General features: G+C 36.2%; 1 protein-coding gene across 1 annotated transcript in view; it reads right to left on the reverse strand.

Annotated features, from left to right (window-relative positions):
• NEGR1 (neuronal growth regulator 1) overlaps positions 1-24938 on the reverse strand; it is a 914829-nt gene that overhangs the window by 168513 nt on the left and 721378 nt on the right. The window contains exon 6 of the mRNA XM_007182922.3: positions 11745-11896. Within this exon, the coding sequence (XP_007182984.1) occupies positions 11745-11896 (152 nt within the window). The remainder of the gene's footprint in view (positions 1-11744; positions 11897-24938) is intronic.

Here is a 24938-nt window from a genome sequence, read left to right on the forward strand (position 1 = left end):
GCAAACAAGAAAAAAAATAATATACGGAAGATTATTATGATAATGATAGGTGGCAGTCTAAGAATACTTTGGCTTATGAGACTCATTCTTTCAGGTGCTGCTGGCAGGAGGGATGCGGGGGAAACACAAGTGGTTTGAAGTACGAAGCAAAATGGGTGTAAGAAAGGATGGCAAATAAGGACTCCAACAGGCAATGTGTTAGCGTGAGAGAAATGAACCCTTTCAATTTATCTTTTTCCAGTAGAGTCATGCCTGCAGAGTTGTGCATCCACAGCTTATGCGAGTCTTCCTAAAAATGTGTTTCCTCAGTTAAATAGTTTGATTATAGATCTTATCTACGTTTGGGTAAGCATGTTATTATACCATAAACTACAGTGCTCCCAAGAAGTTATGATTTTTTTTTTTTAAGAAAGTATAAATTTCCCCGCAGGTATGCAGGTATGACCACTCATTCTTAAAACATAGGCTATTATCCTGCCAGTTTTAGGAAAATATGTTGCTACATCATGCTTACGAAGTATTTTAGAAAACTTGTGATTCCTTCTAAGTGGGCTGAGTGGTGACTCTAATAGTTCTTTGACAAGAATTACGATCTGCCTCACTAATTAGGCTGCTCCACATATGCACTAACTAGATTGATTTAAAAAATCAAAGAAAGGAAACTGAAGAGCATGCAATTATCTAATACCACACTTTAGAGCTGGGTAACTCAAGGTACATCTTTGCCTTAAAACTATCGAAAGAGAAAGCTTTTTTTTTTTTTTTTTTTTTTTTTTTTTTTTTTTTTTTTTTTTAAAAAGGATAGGGCTTCCCTGGTGGCGCAGTGGTTGAGAATCTGCCTGCCAATGCAGGGGACACGGGTTCGAGCCCTGGTCTGGGAAGATCCCACATGCTGCCGGGTAACTACGCCCGTGAGCCACAATTACTGAGCCTGCGCGTCTGGAGCCTGCGCTCTGCAACAAGAGAGGCCGCGATAATGAGAGGCCCGCGCACCGCGATGAAGAGTGGTCCCCACTTGCCGCAATTAGAGAAAGCCCTCGCACAGAAACAAAGACCCAACACAGCCATAAATAAATAAACCCAAAAAGTTAAAAAAAAAAAGGATAAAGTTGGAAAAATCCTACCTATTGAAAATGTCTGCCCATGCCATAGATGATATAACATTTACATACCAGAAAGTCTTGCTTGCTTTATTCAAATCTTACTTAAATATATACTGGGCAGACACCTAATTTTTGTCTCTGGAGAGAAATCCCCATTGAATTATATTTATAAGGAAGGAAATCTAGCCCATGCTGGATAGACACATTCAATGAGGACATGTGATTTTCAGTCCCTTTCAAAGCAGTTTTATGGCTATTAAAACAGAATTTACAGTGCTTTAGAGAAAGGGTGGTCCACTGAAATATCATTGCTTTCACAATTAATTCTTCCCCTTTTTTCTGTTATCTGGAACACCAAAACAGAAAGAAAAAAAAAAAAGCTAATTTCACTTTTCTTTTTGGTGATGTACTCTATTAATTATGCTTCACATTGCCTGAGGAGAAATGGTAAGTTTAATAATAATAGCACTAGGCACTTCATAATTATCATTTTCTTCACACATAACCCTGTATCTTATATTAGGGGTCGCATTTAAATTTTTCAGAAAAAGGAATCACAGTGCAGAAGTGGAGGTGGGAGAGCAGCTCAGGCAGCTACCAAGTAATGTGCTCAAACCATTAGATCAGGCTTTAAATCTAGGCACAGCTTCAGGGAAAACAGTGCATGCTGGGTAAATATTCTCTAAGATACTTCTTAGAAGTAATAGGAGGGGAATCTCTCACAGGACCTCCAGTGTGCTCTGTCAGAGAAAAGACTAGAGAAGTAGCTGCTGAAGGTAGAGGCTGCTAATATGTTTTCTTTAGGTTGGAAATGTTGGAATGTTCTCATTTTTACAAAGTCTTAATAGCAACAACTCCCATATATATAGCGTCACATTTTGGCCTAAGTTGTTATAGTGTTAGAGCTTTGTGAAATAAAATAGCAAGCAAGGAGGTCTATTCTAGTGCCTTTTCACAGGTTATTGGCCAACAGAATTGAAACTGTGAACATAAAGGAAATTTCCCTGGAGAGTAAAATTATTTGTAGAGATGACAAAATGAAGGCCAGCAGTGGAAACTCACCAAAGAGAAAAACACATTAAAATACAATTTTTTCTGTCAATAAAAAAATAATTACGAGTTCAATGACAAAAAATGTACAGAAGGGGAAAATATTGTCAGTATTTCTACTTTGTTAAGAAGTAAGTGTAACTTTTTAATAACAATCCATACATAAATACTACTTTTTAAAAACATATATAGATTTCTTAGAATCTTAAAGCATTACAGATGAAAGAAAACTTGGAGATTAGATATTCTATTCTCCTCATTTTATAAATGAGGAAACTGAGTCCAGTGAGTTAAGTGCTTTGCTTAAGAACCCCTCCAAGTAAGGGCCAGAAACTAAATTGTCTGACTCTTAGGCTAGAGTTCCTAATAAAATTTGGTGGTTAAATTTGAAACATCTTTTGATCTTTTTGGTACCAAATTTCCACAAGCCTGCTACATTTCAAGTCTGATCACTGACAACAGCAAATACCAAATCTCCCTTCTCCCTTTGGCATTTACTGACCCTTGTCAGCTATATGAATGTATATGCCATCTCAGTAGCTTGAGGACGCCTCTGTCAAATTGCCTCTTAACCTGAGAGAAACACATCAGTAGAGTAATTAATTTTGTACAACCCTCTCTATCAACCTGACCACTTTTTTTTTCATCATTACAAGTGAATGCTTATGTGCATGGCTGATTTAATTAATAATTCTAATTAAAAAAGACAATATCACAGCAATATACATAAGTGCATTAATAAAGGAATCAAGAACTAGTCTGTTCTCTGATATCTAGTGAGATCAAGTTACAGAGTTATTGAGGTTATATAGCTCCAAGCCTCTATTGGTTTACTCTTCAACATTTGGATTATATGTAACAGAGAGGACAGAAAAGCAAACTAACATTTAATGAGCACTTTCTCTGGATTAGGTGCTTTATACAACATTTTACATATCCTATCCCAATTAATCATCACAACAACCCTATAAGAGTAAGTTATTTTCCCTATTTTATATGTGAGACAGCTAAGGTTTAAAGATTGGGTTTGAGACAACTGTCTAACATCTTGCATGCAGGATTGTGGTTTCAGCTCAGATCTGTTTGATTCCAAAGCTTTTGGCAGTTGGCCTAGAGAGTGGAAAGAACACTGGAATAAGAGCAGGAAGACTAAGTTCTCGCTCTAGATCTGCTGTGGCAATGTACAACTTTGGGTTCTCAATCACCTTCTTTGGGCCTCAGTTCCCCTCACCTACAAAGTAAAAGGATTGATCTAGACTGGAAGTTTTCAAACCTAATTTTCTGGACAGGCCTCCGGGTCACTATGCATTGTGATATAAAGGAAAAAGATGGAGTTTTCCAGGTTTACCTCCAAATCAACCAAACAAACTCCGATTTTATCTTTGTTGTATATTAAGGGTTTGCATAAGGTTTTATTTGTGGAAAGAAAAGAACCCGTTGCTTTAAAAAGTTTGAAAATATTTGACTAGGTAATATCTGAGACCTACTCTAGCTCCAGAGTTCTGCCATTTGACACGGATAACAAAAGCTCTGTCAGCCTCTGTTTTTGGTTTTCACTAGCGGCAATTTGATGAACTGGAGCAGCACAGGTTTTAAAGGTTATTCTAACTGCTTCAACTGTTTAGCAGATTTTGGTCTTGTCCAAAATGTCCATGAGACACTGGTACATGCCAAAAGGTCTTTGATGTTTAGTCCTGTCCAATACCATTTGGAAAGGACCAAATACACTTAATGGACGTTTTGGACAGGACCAAATTTTAAGGGCCTTTTAGTGTAGACCAATTTTTTTGTGGATGTTTTGTACAGGACCAAATATCCTATAAGGTACCAAACTGTTGGATATCATCTCTCAAGTATGGCAATGAATGACCATTTTGTGTCTAGCTTCTTGAGAATACACCTAGGATCTAGGTATGAGGTCAGGGAGCAAAAAATCTCTGGCTGTACTCATAACTCCATTTCAGCAAATGTGTATACATCCATTATTTGTGTGATGATTATGACCGTGCAAGTATATTTCAGTTTAGTAGAGTGCCATCTGATAGGCCGATTTAGCTATATCAAAATCTACCTGTATCTGCAAACCTAATTTTTGTCAAATATTTATTGCTAGAGCATCCAGAAGAGGGTTTCCATTAACATCATAAAGCTGTGAGGATAAAGCAAGTTGGCTCACATAGCACGCTGTCTTTAATAATCATCAAGTCTAAATTTATTGCTGCCTCTTTCAACCAAAATGAAAACCCTATCTCTTTTAAGTTGCAGGAGGGGAGATCAATTTCAATCTAAAATATGAATCATTCAAATTCATGGTTTCACCTTTCACATGAAATCAGGGTTCATTATAATAGGCAAAAGTAACAGAGAGCCCATACAGTTGCTTAGTGGCATGTGGGGACATTTGAAGCAAGCAGAGAGCTGAAATATTACTTGCAAGGGCACAGCTGGTTCCATATTCAACAAATCAGTCAAAAAATAAAGTTTGCCTGCATCAGTCAGATCTAAACAGGGAAAAACTGTTATGCTACACACATTCTTTCTCCGACAGTCCTTCTCATTTTCCCTTTGGATAAGAGCTACTGACTTTTTTTTTTAATCTCAAAGAGGAGGTGTCCATCAAATTAAATAGACTGGGAAGAAATATTCTCTAAAATGAGAGGAGATTTTCCAGAAAGTTAAATAACCCTTGATTGTATAAAGCATTTAAAATTGGAAGTTCATTATTGTCTCCACAGCATTACTAAGAGAGGGAAAAGACAAAATTTTGGTGGGTCCTTTGAATATTTTATGTGTAATATTTCTGAGGCAAATAAATACTTTGTTATTTGAATAAATGCACGTGCATGCATATGTGTGCACACACACACCCCACACTCACAAGAAAAGGAGAGAGGTCCCTGTAGCATCATTAGGACCTATGTTCTAGCAAAATATTTGACACCACCTTTAGGAAACATATTAAAGAGTGGTTTGGCAACCATGCGTTGTAGCAAAATTATTGTTACCTATTTGAGACTGTAAGAAAAGATTTTGTTAATATTAAAGCTTGAGTTGTTCCAAATATTTTCACATATTAGGTCTCGTGAGAAGACTGTATTAAACCAAAGCTATATAAATGTTAAGTATATTGTTTATATAGAGTTCTAAGATTTCTTCCTTCTTAAGTAATTATCTTTCCTTATTTCCCTTTAGATTGAGTCTTATAATATGTGTCCTATAATGAGAAAGTAGGAAACAAAGCATATACATGTTTTACTTATGAAAATGACTTTTACTGGTTACTAAATTACTGATCAAATGATGATGTACATTTGATGAACTGGACCCATAGATGGCAGGATGGGACTATTCAGTTCACATTCTTTAAGGAGAAGACTTAGAGGAATCATCTCTTTCAGTTGCTCATGTTCAGGAAGCAAAAAACACGATTGAAAAATAATAATAAAATCCCCAATAATTCTGAATCCCAAAGTTTTTACTTAATAAGGAATTTTGCTATGAATAGTTGACACGCTGTCATCCATTATTAAGTTTGTTAAAGCATTGTTCCCTGAGGCTGATCTACAGTGATCTGCAGAATATTTTCTCTTTCTCTCTCCCTCTCTCTTTCTGTCTCTGTCTCTTTCTCTACCTCTCTCTCACAAAGCGACTTTTCATAATGCAGACATACTTCAGAAATTTCTGGACACGTAATCTAGAGGATGAGGGATTCATTGTATACTAGCTCTCCTATAGTTTTTTTCCATAAATTTTGCTTTCCCCTTACTTGAAAAAGTATATACTCTCTACGTGAAGTAATTCTATTGATGAAGTTACTGACATCTCTGCTTAGAATTACAGCTCCTCTTACAATTACAGTCTAAAGCCTATAGGCCACGGAAGGCAAAAGAATTTAAGGTGATTTCATATTAAATCAAAGCCTTTCTTGCTTCTCTGGGACCCGAGAAAGATGTGAGGATAGAGGCTAAGAAACTAGAATGAGGGAGGCTTGCAAAAAAGCAAAAGCATGAGAAGTATCATTCACCAAAGACTAGGGTGCTGCATCTTTGCAGGTCAGGGAGTTGTTGATATACACCTGACCATTAGGCCTATTCATCAGAAAAGAAGCCCACATCAGGCCAGCTGATGAGGCATCACGGCAGATCATCAGCCTGTGTTCTTCCTTTCAGAGCCTAGCCTATAGAAAGTATTTAGTACACATGTCTATTTCTTCATCAACCTGTTAAATTGAATCTACTTATTTAAATTTAATCTGGCTTCTACTCCCAGTTTTCTATAGAAACTGCTTTGGCAAAGATCACCAGTAGCTGCCAATTGTCAGAGACAGTGGCTGATTTTCAGACTTTCTCTGGCCCGATGTAGCATTGGACACTGCTGACCCTCTCTCTTGCGGACAGGTCTACTCCCATGGCTTCCGTGGCACTGGTCCTCCTCTGGCATCTCCATTCACCCCGAATCCACATGCTTCTACAGGATGCTTCTCTTTCTCTCCTCACTCCTCAATGTTGATTTTACTTGGATTTCAGTCTTTGCTCATCTTTTCACTCCACGTGGCCTTCATGAGAAATCTTATTTACTCCCAGAGTGGAAACTACCACGTCCATGCTAAGAGCTTCCAGATCATATCTCCATTCTGGACTTTATAAAGTACAGCTACCTATTGTACATTGCCTCCAACTGAGTGTGTCTAAAGTTAAAAACATTTCTCTTTTTCAATATCCACCTTCTCCCCAAATATAAACTGGCTAATCCTCCTGTTATGTTCTAGCCTGGTTACTGTCTCCCAAACTAAACTTTGGGAGTTATCTAAATTCCCACAATTTCCTTCCCATTCTCTTCAGATTTGGTCATTAACTCCTCTGTCCTAATTATCTCTCTCATCTCTGTTACTCTTTTTGTGCAGTTATCTTCTTATAAGTCTAATACCTGGGTTTAGCCCTCCACATTGCCTAAGAAAGTGTTTCAGAAACTAAATCTGTTTATGTCCTTCCTTTATTAAAATGCTTCAGTGGCTCTTTATAACCAGAAGGATAAAGTCCAAACTCATCTGCAGTCCTTTCTGTCCTAAGTCCACCAACTTGTCCAGCCTCATCTTCTCCCACCTTTTACTCTAACCATATTAAAATACTACCATGTCTTCAAATGTATCAGATTGCTTCATACTGCCACGTCTTTACATAAGCTGTTCCATACAGGAGTATTTTTCTCTCTCCCATTCCCACACCCAGGCTGAACCCAATCACATCCTTATTTCAAGGGTCTCCACTATAGCTTGCCCTGAGTCATTAAGACTGAGTATATCATTCTTTCATCTGTGCCAATACATTGTGTTCATGATTGTTGTTGAATGTACTCTGCAAAGTTCTGCCTTTGAAAATAAGACAAGATGGATAAAATAATATTTTGAGTTGTAGCTTAGTTATAATTCATATGGTGATATACCTACTCTAGATGACAGTCATTTCATGGCCCTCAAACTGGATTAAGAGGCTCTTCTCTGCCCTTGTATGCTACTGTTGACTATACTGCATTACAGTTATCTGTTTCTTGTACCTCTCTGCTCATTCACTTGAGAACTCTTTGAGGAAGTTCCCTTTCTACGAATACTTTTCTTTCCAACATCTAGCACAGTGCTTTGTACATTGTAGGCAGTCAATATATATATTTGATGAATGAATATTGCTATTGAATAAATGATCAGAGCCTCATAAGAGAACAATTGTTTTACTTCTGCCTTTACTCTTTAAATCTCCTGGATGTCTGAACCTCTATGCTGTGAACATCATATTTAACCTGGAATTAGTGCCATAAAGTCTGGTTCATGCACTGAGCAAGGGGTGAGGTTAAGTTATGAGCTAGAGTTGGGACATTATATCAAATTTGCATGCCTTCTCCCTGGCTTGCCAATGACAACTTACTTTCTAAATCCTCAGTAAAGTACTGGACAGTCAGTCATCAAATAAGTTCAGCCATCTATATATAGTTTTTGAAAACAATTGGACTGAGTGTTCTTTGGGGATGTGATATAATAACAATGACTAACATTTATTCAATGCTTACTTTGATCCAGGCTAAGTGTTAAGTGCTTTACATGCATCATCCCATTTAATTTTTATCCTGTAGGTGGGAGCTATTATTGCCCTCATTTTATAAGTGAAGTAACTGAATCTTTGGCATTTAGGTAACTTACTCAAAATCTCAAAACTGTATGTGGTAGAACTGTGGTTCACATTATGACCTGCTTGTCTCCCTTTATGTGAAACACACACACATTTATTCACCAAAAAGTGCTACATTCCTTTTTGGATGGCCTTAGTTATGGCAGGACTCTAAACTGCAACTTCTTGCCTCTTACTTTCTTGGTGATCTGGAAAATGTAGGCTATTACAAATCAGGAGTAGATTGTAAAAGAGTCAGGATTTATCCTAAATAGTTATGGATGGGGACCTGATTCTCAGTGGATAACACTCAATAGAGTGTTTGCTATGTATAAGCACTATACTAGGAAACTCACATTTATGATTACCTTCTCTTTGAGCATATTAACTATTCATGGATACAAATCATGAAAATGTGATTTTTGTTTTTAACTCATGGCATGTTCCACATATCATCATGGACACATGTGGCAAACTCTTTGGAGCCTAACTCTTTTCTCCTGGATTAGAAGATGGGCGAGTTAGTTTTACACACTCCCTTGACTATAGGAAGGGCTGATAGTCAATAACAGATTTTTAAAAATTCTTCAGCAGGTCATAGGCTAATATTAGATCAGCTTAGGACTGGCCACTAGTTTTGGATCAGTTTAGAGGTTGAAGACCTTCCCATCCACAGACCTTGTGAATATACGACAGGAATTCTTATTAAGGGACACGTTGCTCTCTCCAACTAGCTTCATAAGAACTTTAAGAAAGCTGAAGATTTCAATGAAGACTTACAATGCCTGTGTTGGATAACTGTACCATTCCAAGGAGTTTTAAAATCCCATAAAAATGTGTGTTTAAATGTCTCTGAGTCTCATTTTAAATAATTTTTCAGTCAAACATTAACCCCATTCATCTTTCATATTACTTAAATTTTATATCTGGTGTATGTTGCTTATTTCTAAACATTTATTAAAAAAGAGTTTTTATCTATTGAAGAATAGCACCCTAAATTATTTAAGTTCATAAAAACCCTAAGAAGGGCAAACATGTTACATGTAGAGATATATCTTTCCAAAATATGTTGCAAATGATAAAATGTATCTCCATCGATGGTTTTATGTTTATCATAGTGAGAGACAGTGAAACATAGAAGTTAAAAGCTGAGGCTCTGAACCCAGACTGTCAGGATTCAGATTTTTTGCTTTGTCACTTATTAACCATTTGACTTTGGTCAAGCTTTTAACTCTCTTCATCTTATTTTCCTTATCTGTAAGAAGGGAATTACAGAATTTACCTTTTTGGATTGTGTGAGTATTAAAGGAACAAATCCATATGAAGAGATTAGAATAGGATCTATTCTATAGTAAGCTCACAATAAGTGTTGTGATATTGCCTTGTATAGCTAGAGATTATAATACACGTTCTACAGCTAAAACTCAGTTCATTCATTCATTTATTCATGATACATTCCATCACTTATTCAATGTTTAACTAATTCACTTATTCACTAAAGATTTGCTAATTGTCTATTAAATAGTAGACACTGTGCATAGCGATATGGGAGATGAAATGATTAATCAGATATTGATACTGTCTTCTCAACAAATATAATTTGGTGGAGAGATAAAAACTATACAAAAATAATTATTGTAAAAAATAGAAATGCTTAGTGCAATAAGAGTTTCAGCTGAGGTCATACAAGAGTTTTGAATATACAGATATTTCTTCAAACTGCAGGGCTGTGTTCAAAATTACAGACAAGATTTGCATGTCTTTCTTAACGAATTAATCAAATTGCACTAGTAATTCTTAGCACTTCTACCTACAGAAAGCCAGTGGCAAAGGAAGACGATTAGAGTCCATTCTGAAGATACCACATTTAGGAGCCTTTTCAGCAGTGCATTATATCCAGAGGACTGCACTAAGGTTGCCAGGGTAAAGCAAACAGATCAGTGATAATTGTTCCTAATTCGTCACAGTCATTAATGCTTCGGTTTTGAAAATCAGAGTGTGATTTAGAAATTTAAATAGCAAAAGTTAATGTGTTATTAAGCCTTAAATTTTTCTTTATTTTGTTTAATTCATTTACTCCTTCAGGTTCTTGAATATTTAAACCATTTAAAATATTAATAACATACCAAAAGAAGTATCAATATTTACATTAAATTGGAATTCATACTGCTCTATAATATTTTCAATGATATTATTCATAACTACACAAAATAAATAATCCTCATGGAAGAAACTTAAGCAAGTATATTATACTTTGGTTATTGCACAGCAAGCAATGCTTTTCTTTCAGAGTGCGGGATACTAAGAAATACTTCGTAATATTAAGCTGGAATAATAAATGATGTGATGTTTTAAAAGTACATACAGCACAAATCATTTTCAAATGATTATTTTCTATTAACAACCAACTGATATATTTTATTAACAACAGAGTTTCTTAAATCATGGTAATTCAAAGTTCATAAATCATGAAACTTCTTATTATAGTATGTTTTTAAACAGTAGGGATATTACATATCCCATTCCCCATTTCTGCAAAATAGAAATGATCATGTGTGTGATGAATTCACAGTATTTGCATTTTTCAGAGACAGCTTACTAACACAGGATGATAACATAAATATACATATGTCAGGTTACTATAAAAATATAAATTATCAAAGATCAGTATGGTTCAGATAACTTTGTGGAACTGAAAAGACACTGTATTCTCTATAGTTTTCTGTGAACATTTTGAGAAACACTCCACTTCAAAATCAGGAATATTTTATGGTTGTAACAATTTGTTGGTTACTCAGCTTCTGGAAAGCACTAAAACTAATTGTAGGAGAAAACATTAACATATACTTCTTTCCCTTCCACTACTCCTTGTGTTTGCTCTTCTTTTTTCATTTCTAGTTCTTCGGAACTAAGACACATTAGAAATAAAGTACCTATTTTAGTAAAACCTTAAGTTGTATTTTAAAATACACCTTTGAGTAAAAACATTATCTATATGGATAAAATATTTTGTCCATGATCATTTACTTACTATTTTATTTTGTTTGAAATTCTCACTACCTCAAGATAAATATCTAGAGGAAGCCAACCAAGAGTAAATTCAATCTAAATTAATCTATGCTGAAATATAACACATTTTTAAAAACAAAACAAAACAAAAACTAAATTCCACCAAACCAACTGTCTTCAGTCAGAAGACGTTTTTAGTGGATCCTATTATTTATGTAATTTTTCCCTTTTCTCAGAGCTAAGATATTTTTCTAAGCACATATGGAATTCTATAGGGATTATAAAATTCTCCAACACCCAGATTATTTGGGGGCCAAATTTCCTGTGTAAGGAAATTGTGTAAGGAACATGTCACATCAGGCTGAGCTCTACAGATAGGAGCCAAAAGGCCCTGGGAGCATTTTGGCAACCCTGTGTTACTTACGGTTGAGAGGCAGGCTCGCGTTGGTTGTGCCTAGCTTGTTAACAGCCACACAAGTATAGTTGCCGAAGTGCTCCTGTGTCACGTTGGTAACAGTGAGAATGGATCTTGTGCTAAAGTTCTGAATAATAATTCCTTGTTGGCCACTGAAGAGCCTAAAGGACAAAAATAAACTCTAGGTAAATATGTGTTGTGAATACCATTTTTATCTTAGATGGGGTTGTCATGGCAACACATAGACAGCTTTGACCATGCTGCTGTTAGCATATAACATGATAATAGTGCAATTATATTTCCTTACAGTAGTAGATATTGGGGAAGAGAGGTTATATGACAGTGGTAGACTGTTCCCATGGGATTAGTTGTGCTATATAACAAACCAAGTTTAGATAGCCACATGTCTTATTCATACATTGACTTGTATTTTAGAAAATTAAACACACTACAGCAATGGTATCTCAACTGTTAAAGTCAAGAAAAAGTAAAGGGAATTAAATATAACGATTCCATTAAAAACACAAACTCATGATTTCTAAAAAGTTGGCTAGAATATGTCTAGGCCATTTCAGATGATATTATTGGGTAACTTTCATGAAAGTTAATCCTACAACTGTGGTGGGATGGTTCTGAGTTCAGGGTCAACAACACTTACTGCTACTTTGTAGATATAACCCAGACAGATGACTTGCTGTTAAACCTAGAAAAAGCCCGCAGTATAATACTGAGGATCGTATTTAAAGTTGAGTCTTAACTTTGCCACACTTTACTAATGTGCTTTGGAAAGTCCTTTAACCTTTCTGGGCCTCCATATAGGATTCAGTTTTACCTGATTCCACCCTGACTACTCAACATTCTCTCTCCAGACTTACCAGCAGAGGCCCTTACTCTCAGATAGGCTGGCATAGCTCTACCGTTTTTCAATGCTTGACATTCTCGCTTCTGCTTCACTCTTTTCCTGAATCTTCCCCCAATGGTCACCATTTAAAGATAAAAGATACCTTTTATCTCTGAGAACCAGATCCTTCCCTCCTCATTTAAGTCTGACCTATGTCCTATCTCTCCTACTCTACTGCTCCTTAAATGACTCTCCTCTCTCTCTGTCTCTGCCTCTTGCTCTACATGTTGCTCTCCAAACTGTTGTAGAATTTATAAAACCAAAACCATATTCTTGCGTTGTTCTCTCTAGCAGCTTCCATACATACGAGTCGACCCAAATAAACTGAATTGTTTTAAATTTCTCAAAAGGCAAGGTCATATGGACATACTTCATTTTATATTTGAGTTCTACATAGCACTTGAATAGTGGTATCTTGGGTATATAATACATAGTTCATAGGTTAATGGAGTTTGGGTGACATCCCCACAACACAGGGATTGTTAAGTCCCCTTCAGTGGCCCCGTCAAAAAATTCTCTCTCTAAATATGAATTCTGCTATAATGAGATGCCAACCAAATAATAACTTCTCCCTAACTAACCCCAAAGTTTATTGTGAAAGAAATGTGCTGATCACAATATGAGATATGTAAGCTCATAGCTCAAATGGCAGTTAGCTTTTCTTCTTTAATGTGTTCAAGTGTTAGTACTAAGCATTTCTTTAATCATGAAGATGCTAATAAATGGCGTTCCCTTGAGAGTTTAGGTTGAACTCCTTTGCATTATGTTATGTGACTTGCATCTGAATTTAGATAAAATATACTGTAGTTAAATGCAGATTAAAATAAGCAACCATGCTTGAGTACTCTGGGAATTATTTATATTTCATGTAATAGCTGAATTTGGCTTATCCAAAACTCAAACTTTAATCAGATTAATAAAACGTTGAGTTGAATAAATATTAAAAAACTTTAACTTGAGCAATAAACCTAATGACCTCCAACTCTGACACAAGAAAACAGGTTATCAAATATCAAGGATATGACCGTTTTTAGTCATCTGTCTCATATTGCAAATCTATCAATATTTATGCTAAAATCCCACAATGGTTATTGCCTGTTTTTCTGCATCACATCAATACATTTATTTTTAACCAATTAGTATATGTTATGTATAAAAATTCACAGTTTCATTGTCCTGCAAGCTTCAGCATTATGGCTTAAATCAATTCGCCCATGTCTCTGCTATGGCTACATTCTCCAGAGGACTCAGCAACTCCCTAGACTATTAAATCCCTTTTGTGCCCCATCTCCCAAAACCAAGATTCATTTTGCTACTAAAGGTTTGAGAAAAGATTAGTTAGGGTCTTCATTTGGCTAGACTCTGGGGAGGAAATATCAAGGGAGTATAATCAGTTACTTCACGGCACTGTTTGCTTATGTTCCTTATGGCTGTCGTTCTGACTTGGGTTCCAATTCTCTGCCCTTTAACGTATCTGAAGGCAAGCCCCACATGGTGCTAAATCATGCAGTGTATCCATGCTCTGTGCGTGCAGGCCCATTTCTGGCCCGTGCCCAGCAGTGTTATGTGCATTCTTACCAGAGTGGCACGTCACACTTTAGCGTCAGCAACACCTGCTGCTCCGATCAGCCTGGCAGGTGATTATGGTCAATAAAAAAAGGAAAGCATCTTCTCTGGGGGAATGTTCTTCCTCTAGAGGATGTTATCTCTCTGAGATGACTGGAAGAGTCCAAAGCTTCCTTTCTTCCATAGTTGGGAGTTTTAGAAGTACTGACTCTTCAAGCACCATTTAAGAACCTGTCTTCACCTCGTAGATGACTGGGGCAGCCTTTCCAAAGCTGACATTGAGGGAGAGAGACTTCTGAGATGATGTATATCTCCGGAGGGTGTATTTCTGTGATTTTCCTACAGGGATCCTGGGGGTAGTGGTAGATGGAAGGTTTCTCAGCTATTTAAACCAACTCTGAAAATAGTCATTACTTACTACAAAGATGAGTTCTCTACTAGGTGATTAGGGGCTAAGCTGGACAACACATAACCTTTGAAGATCTTTCAAGAAGAATCAGATATATAAACAGGTGTTTACAACAGCGGGTGGTTTAGTCACTGTGGGGACCCTTTTAAGATGAATACGTCTACCCTTAGGTATCAGATACAAAAAAATTGAACCATGCCTAGAAGTCCCATCATGTATGACCCTAATATAATTTCACTCCTTGACTAAAAACAAATAAGAAAAGAGCTCTTTAACTGATAACGCTTTTATTATGAAACAGACTTATCCTAATATGTTTGGATATAATTATATTTTCTGAAAAGAAAACCATTCTTTTTTTATCAAACATGTATTTGACACATTGAATTGTTATTCTGTGTTAAAGAAAATCCTTGATAGGCTTTAAGCATGTGCACATGAGCCTATTCACAGGATGACCCGCGTCCCACTGGATTTTTCGTATTTATCCCAGACTTGCTTGAAACCAGACTTCCTTGCATCAGTGATGTGAAATCTGAAAGTAACAACTCAAGCAATAGTTCACAACACACCTTGCAATGAAACCAGGGAACTAAATCCAGAATATTGCCTTTTTAGGAGTTCATTCTCTCTTTTCCTAAATACTTAACTCTTTCAAGTTATAAAAGAATGGTTCTTATACTGACTTAGATTATAGAATGAGAGATGTTTTCTTATAGTCCCTACCCTCCAAAAGAGAGAAACAAATTCTAATAAGCTAGGAATGAAATATGGCGCTCCTTTCCTCAGCAGGAGATCAGCAGCCTATGGTGGTTGCTTAGAAATGCCTGGTCAGTTTTATGTTTTGCATTTTTACCATTCAGTGGACCCCATGTATATAAGATTCTTCTATTACTGTGGACTCTGCTGTCCTCTATCCTCTGCCACCAATAGGAGTTTGTTCCAAACCACTATGATCTGACTGTGTCCTCCCAAAATTCATACATTAAAATCCTAAGTCCCAAAGACAATGGGGTGAGTAGGTGGGGTCTTTGTGAGGTGCTTAAAAGTCATGAAGGTGGAACTTTCATGGTTGAGATTAGTACTTTATAAAAGAGGCTCCAGAGAGAGCCCTAGCTTCTTCTGCCATATGAGGATACAATGAAAAGTCTGGGACCCAAAAGAGGACCCTCACTGGACCATGCTGGCACCCTGATCTTGGACTTTCAGCCTCCAGAACTGTGAGATAAATTGCTTTTGTTTATAAGCTACTCAGTCTGTGGTATTTTGTTATAGTAGCTCAAATGGACTAGGACACATACGGAATACCATTGCCCTCCCTCTTCTTTCTTCTGTCTTTTGCTAATGTCTCATAAATCTGTGCACTGCAAGCCATTTGCTTTGCCAGCAGATGCAGCCATCTCATAACTGACATAGCCTGACCAACGAACTAGTTCGGAATTAGAATAGTTCTTTATATTTTTTAGTGTCAGTCAGAAGCACCACATGGAAAACATACTAATAATGACGGTACTTCTATTTCTGACACATGAAATGTTAACAAGCTTCACAATCATAACCTCTCTTAGGCAGTAGCTATCTAGGATGGCCACAACATAACAACAGCAAAACTGACCACATAGCCATTGGCACTGATTGTTGAGGGTGCAAAAATAAATGGAGCAGCTAAACCTGACCTCATTCATTTTCTACATAAATCCAGCCTCACTACACATTTTGGGACTATTGTTTATTATCTGCTTTCCCAGATCAGCAGTAACAATAGATATTTCTAGATAAACAAACTTTCAGGTGCAAATAGTCACAGAAAAACTTCATTGTTGGTATAGGAAATGTGTGTGTCAGACAACAACACTTAAAATATTAAAATAACTTGAAATCGGAGTGGGAGAGGTGTTCTCGAATGATAATAGATCTTTTATCAGATTAGAATTGCAAAAGAATATGATAATAATATATCATGTTGTACAACTGGATAAGATGAATACAGTCTTATTAATTGATCTTTGGGTGGTAGCATAGGAAAGATGGAAGACAGTAGGGGAAGGTAAGTAGTTCTGGAGTCATAAGAGTTATATTTACAAAGAAAAGGAATGTTACTTCCAGCAATAGATTCCAGGCTTGTGGGAGTTCCAAGAGGTAGTATGAACTAAAGATATAACTCAAAAAAAGAGCTTTAGAAAAAGTCATGGGTGATGGTAAAACTCTGGTATGGTCTTAATGGAAATGAAGTTTAATTTAGTCATCAAATGATGATTAAATGCCTCTTATACTTGATTTAGGAACCAAAGGAAAAAAAGACAAATATGACACAGTTACTATATAAAGGGCCTTAGCTACACCTGAAAATCTGAAGATGACACTGAGGTGGCATATAGGTCCTTGCACAACACACTTTATAATGCTTCTCTCAGTGATAAAGTTCCAGCTTAGGTATATTTTTGGCTTTGAATTCATGACTGTATTTCTAGTCTTTTCAGTGTGAGCAGGAATGCTTTATGTATGTGGAAAATGTTAGCTATTCTCAACACATTTATGACTGAAGTAATCTAACATAAAAATTGCAACATTGTACAAAAAAAGTTTAAAGAGTGTGGGAAACTGACATTTAAGCATTTCCAAATGTATATCAACTAATCTTCATAGAAATCCTAGGAGGTAAGCATTATTAGTCCCATTTTACAGATGAGAAAAAAAAAGAAATTTAGAAAAAGTAAGTAAATTTATTTTCTACCATCTGATAAGTGGTAGAACCAAAATTCAAATCCAGGTCTTCTGACTAATGGTATCCTCCCAAAGTAGCAATTGATATATTCAGATCACCAAGTAGAAACCAGGATATTGTATTTGAGTTTGGAGAGACAAGTCAGAAATCATGGGTGGTTGAAGGAAATCAAGTTAAACCAGGGAATAAAACCAGTGGCGCTAAATAACCAAGTGCTAGGTGGCATTCATGCCAGGAAAGCCAGGTTCAATCCATGAGGTGAAACTCATGGCAGAAAGTCAAACAAAAATGTAGGGTCCAGTTCAGCCAGCTGTCTGGAGATTTCCCTGGACTCGAGGCCTTTTAACTATCTATTATGGGCTTAACTCTGCCCATCAGTGCAGCATCTTACAGCAGGTGTCCTTAGCCTCTGATGGAGTAAGCCTTTCAGGCTACTCACAGTCCCAAGATGAGAAGCATGAAGTGGGCTTTCACCTCCCTCCTCAGGCTACCTTCCTTGACACACACACACACACACACACACACACACACACACACACAAACACACAAACACACACCTTCAGCATCAATTCTTGTTTGTTTTTCTTCCCCTAGGTTCACTAAATTTGGGTGGTAGTAAATCTCTCCCCACAGTGTATATGCATGCTATATCAAGAATGACAGAAAAGGGCTTCCCTGGTGGCACAGTGGTGAAGAATCTGCCTGCCAATGCAGGGGACACGGGTTCGAGCCCTAGTCCGGGAAGATCCCACATGCCGCGGAGCAACTAAGCCCATGCACCACAACTACTGAGCCTGTGCTCTAGAGCCCACGAGCCACAACTACTGAGCTCACATGCTGCAACTACTGAAGCCCGCGTGCCTAGAGCCCGTGCCCCGCAACAAGAGAAGCCACCGCAATGAGAAGCCTACGCACTGCAACCAAGAGTAGCCCCCGCTCGCCACAACCAGAGAAAGCCCGCGCACAGCAACAAAGGCCCAATGCAGCCAAAAATAAATAAATTAAATAAAATAAATTTAAAAAAAAAAGAATGACAGAAAAAAATAAAACCTAGAGGAGTGTCAAGAATGCAATATTTTTAAGTCCAGAATTGTCTCTAAAGTCCAAATTCTAGTGATGCTATGGAGTTACTGTGTTCTCTCTGACTTGGTCAAATCATCATTATAACATCAAATACGTCTCTTTGTAACACCATTTCAGTTGTAAGTTTTCATATATTTGTGTGACTTTTGATTATGTTCTATATTCCCCATTAGAGTGTAACTCCATTCAGTCAAGGATCCTGGTTGGGTTTGTTATTCATTGTATTCTAAATATGTAGCAGAGCGCTGGGCACTTAATAGTTACACAGTAAGTAATTATTGCGTGTTCTACTGAATGAATTATGTTTTTACATTTTTTTAATGCCTAGTTTTTTCATCTGTGAAATGGGAAAAATGAAGCCAATCTCAAAGTGTTGATGTAAGAATGTTTTTTAAACGTATAAAATGTAATATCTATGCATATATATATATATATATATATATATATATATATACACGTATATATCAAATGCAGTAGGCACTAGATATATGATAGGTGTTATTATTGTTCAGTGATAGGGTCTGTTTCTTAGAACGGATACATTTCCTCCCAGAGGGCAGGAAAATATTAAAATATTGAGCATACAGGAAATTATTTTTAAAGAAAAGATCTAGGAGAGTGACTGAAAGGATCATGGCATCATGATTTCAAGATGTGCCAAACTCAGTATCAGTTACATGCACATTATCAACCTCATCTAGGCTTTTCACAGATGTGCAAGGTAAATTAAAAAAAAAAAAAAAGTAAAAAGAGGGAGGAGTAGGAACTGCTAGAAACCAGCGAGAAATGAAAATTTATGTGAACATGCTGCTATAGCAACCTATTGGTTTACTGTATTGCTTGGCACTTAAGGCTCAAAAACAATGTACCATTTATTCCTAGGAACAGACTGAAGAATATCATGCATCACTGTCTTAGCCCCAAGGGGTATCTATCTTTAGTTGTACATTTGAATAAATTAATGTTATTATAATATGTTAGGACATTTTAATGATTTTAGACTTTATTAGCCTATTTTAAATGTATGTCTTATTTATTTTATGAATTTTAATGAAATTAATAATTTTAGATTAGAGACCTTTGGGCTGCCTTACTTGTGACAGATTGATTTGCCCAGGGAGGATATTGCCTTTTAACCCTACATCAAATAAACAAAGGCTACAGTGCAGGTGTCAATCTCCCTGACTGCAGTGAGTCCTGTATCCCTGACAACCTGGCCTTTGACTAGATTTCTCCTCTTTGCTTGAACTGCTTTTCTAATATCAATGTGCCCATGATTTTAATGTCAAATTTCATCCTACAATATACCAACACAACCACTTTGCAGAGACCACGTTCACAAAGAAATCCTGGGAAGTCAGAATTGAGCAACGGATACCAGCTTCTCTTCTGTAATCACACATCGGGTTTACAGTGTTCCTCAGTCTAAGGGGATGATGCAATTCTACTAATATTCTCTTATCAATTTGAAAGTGTATCAGAATAAGAATGGCTCTACTTTATCAATATGAAAAGGCCACAATGCTTTCTTGCAAGAGAGTGTGTTCAAAACACCATGTTAGATGCTATGAACATGAGGGTCAACACGGCATCTTTGTGCTTTGACAGAGGTGAGCAAATAGGAGTACATCTGGAGAGCTTCCTCTTCTAGGAGAAAACGCTCAGGGTATTTTCTGAGAGAAGGTGACATCTGAATTGAGACTAAAGGCCTAGTGGAAGGCAGCCAGTCAAAGGTAGCCAGGGTCGGGGTATGTGTGGAAGGGGCTTAGAAGCAAAGCGGCCAACATATGAAGAGGCTTGAAAGACAGAGATCATGTCACAGTTTGGGAATTAAATATTTCAGGATGGCTGAACCCCTACTCTGAGACAGCAGAATGGCAAGTTTCATAGCCAGAGAGGTCAACAGGCGCTAGAACACAAAGGCCTCCTATGCTATGCTGTGCTGTTAGGACTTGATTCTAGGGACAATCAGAAACCACTGAAGGATTCAAGGACCAAGTGATAAGATCAAATATTTATTTTGGAAATATCGCTATGCACTTTAAGAACACAACCAAAATCCTGTTTGCTGGTGGACTGTGTATCCAGTATTAACACCCGATTTCAGAATGTCCCAAACCAAACTCAGCACTCAGATCTCTTCCGAATCTCTTTTCCTGTGTTCCCAGCCTCAGCTAATAACTTCACTATTCAACCTTTTTATTGAGATAGAAAACTTGGAATTACCTTCAAATTGTCCTTTCCTTGTATTTATTTAATCAGACACTGAAACATACAAATACTACCTTTTCTCTCTCTTGCTTTTAAACTGCACAACCAATACCCTAGTTTAAGCCATATTTTATATCTTTCCCATCCATTCCTCCCAACTGCTTCCAGAAACATTTTGTGAAGATGGGGGAGTAGATCATTTTACTATTCTTGCAAAGCCCTCCGATGGCTTCCCAATGCCTATGGAATCCAGCCCAAATGTCTTATCATGACATTTAAGATCCCTCAAGTCTTGCCTTAAGAGACCTTTCTAAACCTACCTTCTATTACACCATATTTCACATCCTGTACCCCAGAGTATAAAAAACTCTCCACACAATGCTCAGATGAATTGACCGCATTCTTTTCTTGCTAATGATTATTCTTCACCCCTTGCGATATTTGGAAATACTATTCATTCTTTGGTGTCCAGCACAAAAGCTACCTTTTCCCTGAAGCACTTGTTAATGCTCTGATTTGAGTTGAATGGACCCTGGCTGTGTACTTTCAAGGACTTAGGATTCCCTTAGGGTTTTCTTAGTACTTATTTCATTTTGGTGATTTTTGTAAGTTGTAAATTCTAAGTCAGGAGATGCAAACTGGAGTTAGTCCACTTTCAACTTTGTCTGACTGTCCCAAGGTTTTCCATACAATAATATGTATTTATGTCTTACACGTACATGTGCTCTCCAGTTCCCAGTAATTGAGATGCTCCCATTTGTTTCAGATATTTACCCTTTATCATCTTGGCCTCGGATGACCAAGTCATCACAGGGGTGATGGAGTTGTATTGATAAGACTCTGGTTGTAAAAAGGAGTGAAATATCATCAGGATGAAATTAATAAACTAATAAACAAACAAGCAAATACATAATAATGAGATAACATTAGAAATGCAAGTTCTTTCAACACAGGAACTTATTTCCTTTTCAAATTTTGCAAATTATCTCACAGATAAGTGCCCAATGAGAAGAAGTGAAATCTCAGGTAATCAGGGAAGATCATTTTTAACATGGGATGGCAATGAGGTTATTTCTAGTACCATTCTAAATCAAAATATGTAACTGCTACTCTTATAATAACGGCCTTGCAAATGAGAGGATGAAAGGGGTGATGGGCAGGGGTGTGTGCGTGTGCGTGTGCATGTGTGTGTGTGTGTGTGTGTGTGTAGAGAATTATAATTCTAGTCTCTTCCTAATAATCAAAATTGTGGTATAAAATATAGAAGAGGGATATCTTGACACAAGAGTCAGAAAATTAGGGGTTTTTAAAAATTTTTTTATTTTTATTTTTATTTATTTATTTATTTTTTGAATTTTTGAATTTTATTTAATTTATTTTTTATACAGTTATCCATTTTATACATATGCTAGGGTTTTTTTTTGTTTTTTAAATCATTTTATTGAGGTATAATTGATGTATATGAAGTTGTACATATTTTATATATACAACTCAATGAGTTTGGGAATCAGTATACACCTGTGAAACCGTCAATATCAAGACCATAAACATATCCATCACCTCCCAAATTTTCCTTGAAATTAGATTTTACTTCCCATTCTGTACTTCCCTTCAACAAGTTATTTTAACTTTATGAGATAGCATTTTTCTCAGGCATAATCTAGTTAGAATTTTGCAAGGAATGGGTAAGTTAGTACATTAAGTTACATAATATGTGTTGTAAGACTGCAAAGTCAGCATATAGGGTAAAAGTTGCATGTCATTAAAACTGCCCTTGACAATTCCCTAAACTTCCTTACTTTAAACTAACGTACTTTACAAGAGTCTCCAAAATGGAGGGCAAGTACTTCAAGGTGGGTACAAAGTGATCTGTTGGAGTATGAGAAAAAAATAATAAAATGTCCATTTATGTTGCGTTTGTATCTCATCTTTTAAATTTTATCTGTTGTCGGTCATTTAATGTAAGCAATATACCAGTTCAGAAATGCATATACATAATTTACAAATAAAAGTATGCATATATTGCTAGTTTTGCTAAGTTTCAAATTTTACTCATAGGGATGGATATATGTTCCAAAAATGTTGTGTACCACTGCTTTACATCATTCTCCATGGTTGGGCACTGGATGAAATAGTTGCTTTTTGTTTTAGAACCATGTTATATTAGATACCCATTTTCCACCTGAGAATCTCACTTAGAATGGAGAGATACACTATCAGAGGCAAATGGGAATGAAGCATGATTGAAGTTGTAGCAAGGAATATGTCTCCTATTGTACATCTTTAGAGTAGCAAGTCCATGTCATTTAAATTGTTACTATTATATATTTATCTCTTTCTCTTTTTCTCTCATGTAGCACCCAAAGCTTGAAGAGTTGACTCTACTGTAAGTGAAATGTAAAAACGTGCACATTTTGCTAAACTACTATGTATAAAAATGCTTTGAAAATCATAACGGGTTATACAAATATGATGTATTCATAACTTTGACACACATAAATTAAATGAAAAAACAGCAAAGAAAAAGGATCTTTGAAGATACAGAGAAATATTTTAACTCATTTTTCTGGTCCCCTTGAAAATAAAAGAAGGAAAGAAGACCCTCCCTCTTACATTCATTCATCAAAGTGAATAACTCAGATGAAATTTATGGCCCATCTAGATGATGCTGTAGTAAATAATCTAGAATAGGAAAAAGGAGAGGAAAGGTCACTCCACTTCATTATGATTTCTCAAGTTCACCTTACCTCTGTAAAGCCAACAGTAAAAAATCATCATTCCCTAAAGTGAAAACCTAACCTGATTGAAAAAGGTCATCATACTTCTGTGTAATGTGAACGTGGCATACTCTACCTGGTTGATTTTAGGCATTTTTCTGTCCATTCAGTCGTACCTGTATACATTTTGTGACATGTGCATGCATGTTTTATGCACATAGATAATAAATCCTTTACAACAGGCAATAAGGTAATGCTCATCATATTTCCTCTGAAGCAGTGGTGTAGACTGAACCATTAACAGGATTCTGAAGTGAGAGGTGTGCTGACATGTTATTTGTTGTAAAGAATGACAAAAATTCATAGACTAAATTTGAAATTCATTGCTTAAAAAGTCAAAATATTATAAGTGCTCATCATAAAATATAAAATATTCAATTTTTAGATACATTTGTTTTTTAACTGATATATTGATCATTTTAATGTTTTACAACATATTTGTTTTTCACTTATGGACAAAATTTGTATTTACCTATTTGTAACATTTGTATCCCTATCTTAAATTAGAACAGAGAATTAAGAAAGAAACCCTGTTGTGATTAAAGAATTCTAAAAAGACATTGCTACAATCGTCCATTTGCCTAAAAATAGGCAAAGTGAATAAAGTATGTAGTATTTTATAAGACTGGAGCAGTTAAACTCATCATGAAAAATAAGAAGGCATGTCTTTCTAGGTTGCAGGCTTGGATTTCAGGAAAGCTAAAAAAAATAGGAGGGAATTCAACTAAGTAAGCAAATAATAAAATTCTGATCTAAGACAAGATGGTAATACCATCTCCACTAAGTGATACAAAACCTATGTTTTTGCAATACCAATTTAAACGTTAGTCCATTAAAATTTAGTTTATGTTTTTGGTCTTAATCCTAAGTGAATGTACTGTTCTCAAGCTATAGATGAACTTAATTTCATGTTATCAAAGACATTATTTACTGAGCCTATTCTGAAGTGTCCTTTCACTGCATATAAGGAGTGTATTTCTTTTTATCAATCTTCTCTGTTATTAAGAAAAAAAGTTTAAATTTTTGGCTCTCTGTGCAATTGAACTCTGAACTTTTGTTTTCCCAATACTTAAAATGTTTTTATAGAGAGAGTAAAATTTAGCCTATTAGAATTGTCCCTGCCAGGTATGCTGAAAGAGACTATAGTGTTAAAAAATGACCATTTTATACAAAGGGATATCTTAATAACAAGTATATAACTTTAGTCTTTCTCATGATGCTTAACCAAACAGTGCAACAGACTAAAGGTCAAATGGCTAATATTTCTAATATATAAACAATTACATCATCCATGAGGGAGACAATGTGACAGCCATCTTTGAAGATGGCATCTGATGATCCTCACCTCTTGATATTTATGTTCCCCTGTTACCTCTCCCTTTTTGAATAGGGTCACCTTTTATAACCAATAATATATTGCAGAAAAGATAGAGATTTCTGAGACTAGATCATGAACCGCTTCTATGGTATTCTCTTGAATCACTAGTTCTGGGGAAAGTCAACTGCCTTGTCATGAAGACGTCTAGCAGCC

Source organism: Balaenoptera acutorostrata, chromosome 1 (assembly GCF_949987535.1).
Source record: "Balaenoptera acutorostrata chromosome 1, mBalAcu1.1, whole genome shotgun sequence".
NCBI lineage: Eukaryota > Metazoa > Chordata > Mammalia > Artiodactyla > Balaenopteridae > Balaenoptera > Balaenoptera acutorostrata.